Source organism: Mauremys mutica, chromosome 12, assembly GCF_020497125.1.
Source record: "Mauremys mutica isolate MM-2020 ecotype Southern chromosome 12, ASM2049712v1, whole genome shotgun sequence".
Classification (NCBI taxonomy): domain Eukaryota; kingdom Metazoa; phylum Chordata; order Testudines; family Geoemydidae; genus Mauremys; species Mauremys mutica.
The window spans coordinates 48,184,781-48,196,915 of NC_059083.1; the positions used below are offsets into that span (position 1 = coordinate 48,184,781).

At 42.0% G+C, this 12,135-nt stretch overlaps 1 protein-coding gene across 1 annotated transcript; it reads right to left on the reverse strand.

Moving 5' to 3' along the window:
- Nucleotides 1-3,993: 3,993 nt before the first annotated feature.
- On the reverse strand, nucleotides 3,994-4,929 carry LOC123346825 (olfactory receptor 14A16-like). Its single transcript, XM_044984276.1, has one exon. The coding sequence runs from the start codon at nucleotides 4,927-4,929 to the stop codon at nucleotides 3,994-3,996; it is 936 nt and encodes a 311-aa protein (XP_044840211.1).
- Between the last annotated feature and the right edge of the window lie 7,206 nt (nucleotides 4,930-12,135).

The following is a 12,135-nucleotide window of genomic DNA, read 5'->3' on the forward strand; positions in this document are numbered from 1 at the left end:
TTACAGAACTGTGGTCATCAAGGAAATGGCATTCATATATTCCAAGGCCAGAAGAAACCACTGTGATCATGTGGTCTGACTTCCTGCAAAACACCGGCCATAGAATGCCCCCAAAATAACTCTTTTTGATCTAGAGCATATTTTAAAAAATAATAATAATTTAACCTGGATTTAAAAATTGCCAGTGATGCAAAATCCATCACAATCCTTTGTAAACTGTTCCAATGATTGATTAACCTCACTGTTAAAAATGTATGCCTTTATCTCCTCACTTCACTAACAATTTATGGAATTATTTCTCTCACATTTCAACTAGAAAGAAGGACACCCCTCCTTTTTAATCTCTCTCTCTTGAACCACTGGCAAGGTACATACATCAGCACTCAGCCATTGAAGGTGTGATTATAAACAGGTAGGAATACCAAATCCGCTTATATGCTGATAGTTTTGTACCACTGAAGAATCCATCTCATCAATCTCATCATTATTAAATGTAGCTGATATTTTTGGAAAGTTCTCTGCTTTTTGCATTAACTGGAATAAATCACAGGCAATGGATATATCCAAAGACCAGATTCTTCTCAGTGTCAGCATTTTCCATTTCAAATATGTAAGGAAATAACTTATTTAGTTGTTAAAATTTGTCCTAATCTTCTCAAAATCGTTTCTATAAATCTGGACTATATATTAAAGAAATGTCCAAGTGTATAGAGAGATGACATCTCCTCCCTCTAGCCTTGCTGGGGAGAATAGAAATATCCAAAATGAATATCTTGCCAACAATTACTTATATCATTGGCTTATTGTCTTTCAAGATTCTCTCTTGCTCTTTGCTTGAATAAATAGGCTTTCCACGCAATTTAGATGAGATAAAAACCAGTCTCACTTGTCACAGAAGATCCTTAAAAAATCCTGGGCAACTGGAGGTATGGGGTTGCCAGATTTGTAGCTATATTACCTAGCATTTCAAATGTGTCCTATTGTAAGTTGGTTCTCCTCCAGTAGCTCTGTATACACATCGGCCTGGTTTGAGATCAGAAAAAGCTTAGCCATGCCATTTGGGTCCCTCACTTCTTTTATATACCTTAGGCTACCCGCACTCTTAGGGAAAAATCCAATCTTTGCTTCTACATGGAGCATCCTGCAATGCATTAAGATGATTTTAGCATCTGATCTTACTAATTCTCTTTTTGTACCACTATGGGATACCTCAGGATCAAGGTCAATTCCACACTTAAGACAATTTGGATAGAAAAAGGATTAACAAAAATTGAAGATGTAATACAAGATGATAGACTGGTGTTGGATGACAAGTGTAACAAATATGAGCTACTACTATCTCATAGTTCTTTCCTTCAGTGGCTATGATGAAGGATTCATGCAAGGATCGGGGACAATTGGTCTGTTTCAACTCTTTCACCTCTAGAAGAGCATGTTAAGAAACATGGGGAAAAAAGTCAATTTGTAGGAATTACTTATGGGTATGTAGTGGGGCAGCTGCCCCACTCCCTGAGAGTGTGGGCTGCAGCAGACCAGTGCTCCTGCGCCGATGGTCAGCCACTTAGAGGAGGGCTTATTGGGAGCCAATCGGGGCCCAGATTGGAGACAGCCGGTCAGGGCCAGGCTCAGCCCTATAAAAGGCTGCTCAGGGAAAGGAGAGTCAGTCTGTCTCAGGCCTTCAACAGGGGAAGGGCAGTCTCCAGAGCTGTGAGACTAGCACTGTGGACAGAACAGTGCTGGACTGGCTTGGGGAGCAGAAGGGAGCTCTAGCCCATAGGTGCCAGGCTGCAGGCCCTGAAGGGAAGGGCCTAGCGGGTGCAAGGGGCATAGGGGAAGTGGCCCATGGAAGTGGACAGATGAGGGGAGAGAAGGAGGACAGCGAGGCTGCTGCCAGAGGGTCACTGGGGTGGGACCCAGAGTAGAGGGCAGGCCTGGGTCGCCTCCTTCCCCCTTTCAGTACACCCAGTCATCAGCCGTGGGGAGCAGCCATCACAGACTACGCCAGATCCCTGACAGGAGGGATTAGACTTTGCAGATATATGGTTGGACATGGTGGCTGGGGCGCAGAGAGACTGCTGATCAACCCCCCCCCCCAGGAAGGAGGAGTGGATGGACTAAGGGGCACTGCCAGAGGGCAGTGGTCCTGAAGAGGACGCCGTGAGCTGGTGAGCGACGTGGGCTCCGACGCCAACCAAGGGTGAGACATCAGGCAGGACACCACCAGAAGAGGGCGCTTCACTAGACTGAGCTAATTCCCGGAGACAACCAGTAGGAGACGCTGCGATGGTGAGACCAACCCCGCCATAGGCTGGCTTAATGTTTTGCATTACCCTCTAAATCGCAGTCTCAAAGAAAAATGGGAAAAAGAACTTAGCCTTATTATCACAACAGAAGGCTGGGAGGATATCTGGCTTAATGTGAAAAATACTTCAAGTTTTTTATCCTTGTGATTCTTCCAGAACAAGATAGTAAACAGATACCTCTGGACTCCAGAACATTTGTTTAAGAGAGATTGGCAACACACAGTGAATGTTGGAAATACAAACAGCCACATGCCAACCTTTCACACATCGTCTCTACCTATCCAACAATGCATGTGTTCTGAACACCATATTCAATGTTCTCTCAAAAACTGTATTGTTGTCTTTCCTTCTCCAAGTTTCTGTATTTTAGGGGTGCTGGATGCGTTGGTATTACCAGTTAACATTAAGAAATGTATTTCAGTAACTATTTTAGTGTCCAAAAGAGTTATTTTGAGAAAACAGAAATCTGCAATTTCTCCGTCATACACAGACTACCCTGGTGAGCTCTCTACAACTGCATTAATGGAAATAAATGACTCATTTAATATTTATCTATTTAGTCACTTTCATAATTGATGCATGATCTCTATGAGTGAAGGGTTTTTGTTTTGTTTTGTTTTTTCCGGGTTTTACAAATAATGAACATTGAATTTTGTTATTGTATTTCCATCTTGTGCATGTATTTATATCTTTTGTTTTGTTACGTGCTTATATTTTATACAAAAACAATAAAAATAAAGTTAAAGATTGTATGCCTTATTTCCAGTCTGAATTTGTCTTCAACTTCCAGCCATCGGAACCTGGTACAACCCTCTCAGCTAGACTGAAGAGCTCATTTTCAAATATTTATTCTCTGTGTGTGTACTTGTAGACTGTGTTCAAGTCACCTCTTAAGCATCTCTTTGTTAAGCTAAATAGATCGAGCTCCTTGATATTAAAATGTGGATGTTAGATCCACAGCTTGTGTCAATTGGCTTCATGAGCCCAGTCCAAACCTGCTGTAAATGGATGTAGTTCCATTGATGTCAAGAGGCCAGATCTCCAGGTAGTGTAAATTGGTTAATCTTTATCAAAGTCAATGGCACTATAGTGGTTTGCAGAGGTCAGAGACATATACCATATACTAGATCTACACCAGTCTGACTCCCTTGACACCAATCCTGATTTATGCACATAAGGGAAAGAAGCTATGTGTTTTTAAGTGACCCTGAAATGGGTATAAGTGGCAAAGCAATTTAATAATGGAGATATACCCATCTCCTAGAACTGGAAAGGACCCTGAAGGGTTATTGAGCCAGCCGAGCCCCCTGCCTTCACTAGCAGGACCAAGTACTGATTTTGCCACAGATGCCTACGTGGCCCCCTCAAGAATTAAACTCACAACCCAGGGTTTAGCAGGCCAATGCTCAAACCACTGAGCTATTCCTCCCCACTAGGCATTGCTTTGGTACAGAATGAAAGCCCAGTTCTTCCTCCCACAAAATTCACACCAGTTTAACTCTATTATTAAGCAAGAACTTCTGCGGGTGTAAATCAGCCCAAGTGCATTGACATCCGTGGAGTTAATTTGGATTTGAATTGGTGCAGCCAAGAGTACAAACTGGACCTTCTGTGTATAAATTGCATAGTCATGGAAATAACTGACATGGACCAGGAGAAACAAAGCAAAAGGATATTTACAGACAGACAATTAATTCTTGGTGAATAACGTCCACCCAGTCAGTCTCCTCAATGCAGCTTTGATGTCCTTGTTCCTCATGCTATAGATAACTGGATTCAACATTGGCGGTAACATGGAGTAGAGAAGAGCCACCACAAGATCCAGACCCGATGTAGAACTAGAGGTGGGTTTCAGGTAGGCAAAGATGCAAGTGAAAACAAATAAAGAGACCACAATGAGGTGAGGAAGACAGGTGGAGAAGGCTTTATGGCGTCCTTGCTCAGAGGGGATTCTCAGCACTGTTTTGAAGATCTGAACATACGAAAAAGTTATTAAAACAAAGCAGCTTAAGCCTAAGCATGCACTAAAGGTGAGAACCTGAACTTCACTGAGATATGATTCAGAGCAGGTGAGCTTTAGTAGCTTGGGGATTTCGCAGAAGAACTGATCCACCATGTTGCCTCCACAGAAGGTTAACATAAATGTGTTCCCTGTGTGCAGTGCAGAATTGAGACTACCACTGATCCAGGCACTGGCTGCCATTTGGACACAAGCTTGACTATTCATCACTCTGTCATAGTGCAGTGGTTTGCAGATAGCAACGTACCGGTCATATGCCATGACAGTGAGAAGGAAAAAATCTGCTCCTAACAAGAAGACAAGGAAAAAAACCTGGGCAACACATCCAGCATAGGAAATTGACCTAGTGTGGGTTAGGGAATTAGCCATTGATTTGGGGATGTTGACAGAGATAGAACCAAGGTCTACGACAGACAGATTCATCAAGAAGAAGTACATGGGAGTGTGAAGATGATGGTCAAATGCTATGGCTGTAATGATAAGAAGATTTTCCATCAGTGCTGCCAGGTAAATTACTAAGAAAAGTATGAAGTATAAAATCTGCACTTCTGGAACATCGGAGAATCCCAGGAGAAGAAATGCGGTCACTGTGGTTCGGTTGGGCATTTTCTTTCTCAGTACATTATGAACTGCCTGTAGAGGGAAGGACAATGGTCAGGATTAGACTAGTAAAATATCTCTCCTTTTGTGTAAACCACCATAATTTCCTTGAGTTAAGATCACATCCTTATCTTGTGAAGATTCATGTAACCTGGGAATGGCGGTGAGAGAATCAGCCCCACTGACTACAGTGTAGTTACTCTTCATTTACATTAGGCTGAGTGAGAGAGAGGAGAATAAGTCCCATTGACTACAATGGATTTACTTCTGATTTACACTGGCTGAGTGAGAGGATAAACAGGCCCATTGACTGAATGGGATTATAATCAAGACCAATTACTTTTTAGATCTTTGTATAACTTTTTCATTCAAAGATGTATAAAGTTAGGTAAATCTTATCCTCATTTTACAGAAGGGAAACTGCAGACCAGACAGCTAGATTCTGCTGTCAGGGACACCAGTATAAATCTGGAGCAATTTCACTGAAAGCAGTGAAATTACTCTGCATTTACACTGCTGTAAATGGGAGTAGCATCTCCCTCAGAGATGAAAGGGCTCACTCATGGTCACATGATGACTCAGCTATAGAGTCAGGAACACAAGCCAGGAAGAGTCCCGAAACCCAGTTGGCTGTTCTAGTCATGACCCATCACTCATAACCAAAAACAGAATAAAAGAACCCCAGAGTTCTGACTGTCTCCCACTTCTCTAATCCACTATACCCCACTCCTCTCCCAGAGCTGGGAATAGAACCAAGGAGTCTTGGTACTGTACCTTTCCCTAATTACTAGATAACTCTCAGGTAAGAGTTGGAAATAGAATCCAAGAACCTTGACTCCAGCCACCATAATCACTACACCATGGTGTATCTCTGTTTAAAAATGTGGCAACATTGGACAGAATTTTTATTAGCAGTAATAGCATTTGTAGTAGAACTGCTGCACGATCAAGATCCAGTGACGATCAGGACACCATGTAGCTGGGCTCTCTTTATTTCTACTGCATTTCACTGCCATTAATCCCGATGATGGTCTGTAATGAGTATGAATTGCAGGATTTAGCATCATTGTTTTTTCCATAAAAAAATAAAAATTGCATTGACTAGGAAGAAGATAAATGACATTTGGACCTCATGCATAAGACTAATGATTTCTTATTCTGGAACACTCACATTTAGGGTCAACCAATGCATACCCCCGTCAAAGTCATTAGGGCGCACAAAGTTATTATTTGGCATTTGGGTACTGATTGCTGTTATTCTAGGTGAGTTGATAATGCTACCTCTTATTAATGTTCCCATTACAAGGCCCTATTTTCTGTTGCTTATAACTTTACCAAACTTCAACCATTGGGGCTGATATTTTCTATGCTAGGTGTCTGCCTCAAAACAGTTGAGACATTTTGAAGAATGAACCAGGGGAAAATATATTGTTTTGCTCATGTTAAGCTCTAGAGATACTTTGCTTTGGAGCAGGGTCTTGACATTTGGCATGAGGAGTCATTTATAAAATAAAATATTTTTTTCTTAAAAAAATATAAACTAAAATAAAAATATAAAACGTAAAATATAGTCAAAATTGAAACAAAATGCTTCAATTTTATTGAAATGTAATGTTTGAATTGACCCCCAAATTTAAAAAAAATCATTTAATGGAAAATTTTGAAATTCAATTTTTCATTACAATTTGGAATAAAAATAAATTTTGAAATCAAAGCCTATCCCATGAAATGCAAATGCAGGTTCTTGCCCAGCCCTTTCACAAAGCACTCAGATATTATAGTGATGAGCACTGTAGAAAAGCCTAAAATAAAATGGTTTTTTTTGTCTTCAGAGTAGGGTAGAACAGTGTACAGTGAATAAGTCCTAGGGGTACATGGTGAAGAATGGGGAGAAAACCAAGTACTGAATAGTTGCTCACTAAGTCCATCCTGTGCACTGAGCCAGAGGCCCAGTGGAAAAAGGAATATGTGATTGTGCAGTTAAAGACTGATTTATAATTTCATTGAAAATAAACCAAACTAGGTCTAATTGGTGGACAATATAATGAGTGGATGGTCTAGTCCACCCATCTCCCCCTTTTGTGGTCCTTAAAATTATGGGGGGGTGTCAAACAGGGAGCAGACTCCTATGAGATTCCCAGGGGAAAGCTCAACAGGCTTCCCCTTCACTCCAGAGACCCTGTCCTTTGCTCATGATCTCTGAGGATCATTGCTTCATCACACACCCAGACCACGGGTCACCAGTGTGCATGCCTGGACATCACTGCTGGACCACTAAGGACCACAGATTGATACATGTGAGATCCTGCTCTGGTTTCCATTCCCTTTTCACCCCCACTATCTTCCTCTCTGTTGGCTTTTCACCTGATCCTGAGACCAGCTGCACCAAATAGCATGAGCATGATGAGCTGAGATGGCCCATCCAGCTCTGACCAGCCTGAAAATGCTCAGTGAAGGTCGCTGATAAGAAGAATTGCCAGACAGAGTAAGAGACTCTCAGGGTTTGTCTACACAGTGCCTTAGTCTGCACTAGCAGGGCACAAATTCTAGTGCACACAAGCATGTTGTGCACTAACTGACCCACATGGACCCTGCTGGCATACACTAAAATTTCCCTAGTGCGCATTAATATAGTACTGCTTGAAATGGAAATACATCAATGTATACTAGGAAGCTTGGAGTGCGCAATGTGTTAGTACACACTGGAATATACAAACCTCTCCTGTGAACTACTGCACCTTGTAGACAAGATCTAACTGATAACCTTCTCTCTGAAAAGGGGGCTTGGATGAGTTTAAATTAAGTTTCTTTTATAGAACCACTCAATTTCAATATGCATTATGTCTCGTTGTGATTCTTTTCCCCTTGTGTATCCCAGTCAATACATTTCCAAGCTAGCAAAAGAAGTAACAACAAACTGATAGAAAGAAAGAACAAACATAAAGATAGAGAGAAAGACAGAAGTCACAACAAATAATATGCTTACTAGATGGATAGACAGATTATCTATTTGTTTTTCACTGTGATCTGTCAGATAGATAGATAGATAGATAGATGTTTCCTAAGGTAACTGCTGATTTGTGCTACTTTAGTTTACTATGTCCAAATTGAAATAAGACTGAAAATCTGAAAAAAAAAACATATTGTCCATTTACAACCATTTACAATTTTTTCCTTAAAAGGCACCTATGGAAGCCCCACGTATATTTCATTGCAACAGCAGACTTACTGTGCATGTGAAATCCTCCCAGCTCTTTTCTCCTCCGACTCCAGACTCTTTTCAGTCATCTATCTATCTATCTATCTATCTATCATTGTATTAGGAGAAACTGTTCTCTCTTCACACTGAGGCTGACCTGCCGGAAACATACTAAGACCTGTTGCTCTCTGCAGACAAGCTGTGTGTGGCTAACTCTGGTGCTGTTGGAAGGATATTTAACCATGCTGATTCCTAAGGGCCTTCAGGCACTCACTCCCTGGAGCCCTGCACAGCACAGGATCAGAGGCCCAGAGGCCAACGTTATTTTCTGTCTGTATTGTACTTTCGTAAACGTTCCCAGAAACGGAAGTGATCACAGTGACAGAGAGGCAGTAGTGTATAGAGCAATGAATGTGATCCAAGGGCTAGGGGCACAGGACTGGTCCTCAGGAGACCTGGCATCTAGTCCTGTCTTGGCCACTGACCTGCTGTGTGACCTAGCACAAGCCACTTCTCCTCTCTATGCCTCAGGTTCCCCTCCCTTCCATTGTGTGTTTGGATTATACAGATGCGTTTGTGAAGCATCTAGGAGACTGAGGCCTCTAGGTGTCAAGGTTATACAAAAAAGCTTTCTTTTTCCATGTTAAATGATTCTGTATGTTTAAGCCCATAAATTTTTGACACTCAGCTGGCCATGTCTGTGTATATCCCCTCTGCCCACACACACACACTCTATGTGAGGGAAATCAATAACAGGTAATTTTATAATATGCTCATAGTCACAGTCAGAGAGGGCTTATACCAAAAACATATTAAGTTGGGAATTTCTAAGGGGCTTGTGTATTAGGATTCCTGGGTTCTTCTGCCAGTGATCTGCTGGGTGAATTTAGGCAAGTCCCTTTAACTCAGGGTTTCTGTTTCCCTTCCCACCTTTGGCCTGTTTTGTCTATTTAGACTGTGAGCTCTTTGTATCTTATTTGGAACAATGGGGCCCAGATCTCATGGCCAAATATCATACACATGTTTATTATTATTATCACTCAGAATTACATCATGGGAATATATTATTATTATTATTATTATTATTTTGCTTTGTTTCATAGACTCATAGGCCTAGTCTACACTGGGGCGGGGGTATCAATCCAAGTTACACAACTTCAGCTACATCAATAACATAGCTGAAGTCGAGGTACTTAGACCTATTCACCACGGTGTCTTCTCCGCAGTGAGTTGACTGCTGCCACTCCACCGTCAACTCTGCCTGCGCCTCTCATGGCGCTGTAGTACAGGAGTTGATGGCAGAACACTCGGGGGTCGATTTATAGTGTCTAGACTAGGCGTGATAAATCAACCCCCGCTGGATCGATTGCTGCCTGCCAATCCAGTAGTATAGACATATCCATAGATTCCAAGACTAGAAGGGAGCACTGTGTTCAACTAATCAGGCCTCCTGTATAACAAAGGATTTTAAGCAAACTAAGGAGTCATGGGATAAGAGGGATGGTCCTCTCATGAATCAGTAACTGGTTAAAAGACAGGAAACTAAAGGTAGGAATAAACAGTTATTTTTGAAAGAGGAGAGAGGTAAATAGTGGGATCCATCAAGGATCATAGAATCATAGAATCTCAGGATTGGAAGGGACCTCAGGAGGTCATCTAGTCCAACCCCCTGCTCAAAGCAGGACCAAACCCAACTAAATCATCCCAGCCAGGGCTTTGTCAAGCCTGACCTTAAAAACCTCTAAGGAAGGAGATTCCACTACCTCCCTAGGTAACCCATTCCAGTGCTTCACCACCCTGCTAGTGAAAAAGTTTTTCCTAATGTCCAACCTAAACCTCCCCCTCTGCAACTTGAGACCATTACTCCTTGTTCTGTCATCTTCTACCACTGAGAACAGACTAGATCCATCCTAGATCTTGAAAGCAGCTATCAAATCCCCCCTCATTCTTCTCTTCTGCAGACTAAACAATCCCAGTTCCCTCAGCCTCTCCTCATAAGTCATGTGCTCCAGCCCCCTAATCATTTTTGTTGCCCTCCGCTGGACTCTCTCCAATTTATCCACATCCTTCTTGTAGTGTGGGGCCCAAAACTGGACACAGTACTCCAAATGAGGCCTCACCAGTGCTGAGTAGAGGGGAATGATCACATCCCTCGATCTGCTGGAAATGCCCCTACTTATACAACCCAAAATGCCATTAGCCTTCTTGGCAACAAGGGCACACTGTTGACTCATATTCAGCTTATCGTCCACCGTAACCCCTAGGTCCTTTTCTGCAGAACTGCTGCCCAGCCATTCGGTCCCTAGTCTGTAGCAGTGCATGGGATTCTTCCGTCCTAAGTGCAGGACTCTGCATTTGTCCTTGTTGAACCTCATCATATTTCTTTTGGCCCAATCCTCTAATTTGTCATAGATCTGTTCAGGATCTGTTCAACCTGTTCATAAATGATCTGGAAAAAGGGGTAGGCAGTAAGGTGGCAAAGTTAGCAGATGATACAAAATTACTCAGTCCAAAGGTTACTGTGAAGAGTTACAAAGTGATCTCACTAAACTTGGTGATTGGGCAACAAAATGGCAGCTAAAATTTAATGTTGATATATGCAAAGTAATGCACATTGGAAAATATAATCCCAGCTATACATAAAAAAGGGTGAGGTCTAAATTCATAGTTACCACTCAAGAAAGAGATATTGGAGTCATCATGGATAGTTCCCTGAAAACATTCACTCAATGTGCAGTGGCATTCAAAATAAATAAATAAATAAAAAACCAACAACAACAACAACAACAAACAAACAAAACAAAGCAAAACAAAAAAAACCCCAAAACTAACAGGAACCATTAGGAAAGTGGTAGATAATAAGACAGTAAATATCATAATGCCACTTTATAAATCCATGGTATGCCCACACCTTGAATACTGTGAGCAGTTCTGGTCACCCCATCTCAAAAGAGATATATTAGAATTGGAACAGGTACAGAAAAGGGAAATGCCAGTGATTAAGGTCTATAAAATCATGAATGGTGTGGAGAAAATGAATAAGCAAGTGTTATTTACCCCTTCACATAACACAAAACTTAGGGGTCACTCGATGAAATTAATAGGCTGCTGGTTTAAAACAAAGAAAAGGAAGTACTTTTACACACAATGCATAGTCAACCTGTGGAACTGATTGCCATGGGATGTTGTGAAGGCCAAAACTATAACTGGGTTGGAAAAAGACTAAGATATGTTTATGGAGGATAGGGCCATCAATGATAGTCCAGATGGTCAGGGATGCAACCCCATGCTCCAGGTGTCTCTAAACCTCTGACTGCCAGAAGCTAGGACAGGACAACAGGGAATGGCTCTTTCAAAATTGCCCTGTTCTGCTCATTCCCTCTGAAGCATCTGGCACTGGCCACTGTTAGTATACTGGGCTAGATGGACCATTGGTCTGACCCAGTCTGGCCTTTCTTATGTTCTCACAGACAAGTTAGATCATAAGATGTGGGGGTCAGACTGTGTCATATTTCCCTAGAATGTGGGAATCAGGCTGTGTGTCCATTTTAGTATTTTAGTATTGTAGATCTGTATTCCACATTCCTTAAAAGCTGTGGGCTTAACTGAAAACAGCTTAAATGTTCCTGTCTTCAACATTCAGATGCAGGGCCCGTTACAGGCACCAGTATTTTAGTATTGTAGATCTGTATTCCACATTCCTTAAAAGCTGCGGGCTTAACTGAAAACAGCATAAATGTTCCTGTCTTCAATATTCAGATGCAGGGCCCGTTACAACCCCCTGCTCAAAGCTGAATATGAGTCAACAGTGTGCCCTTGTTGCCAAGAAGGCTAATGGCATTTTGGGTTGTATAAGTAGTTGGACTAGATGACCTCCTGAGGTCCCTTCCAACCCTCAGATTCTATGATTCTATGATTCTATACAGGCACCAGCACAGCAAGCTGGTGCTTAGGGCAGCCCCAAATGGGGGTGGCACATCCAGGTCTTCGGCAGCAATTCGGTGGCAGGTCCC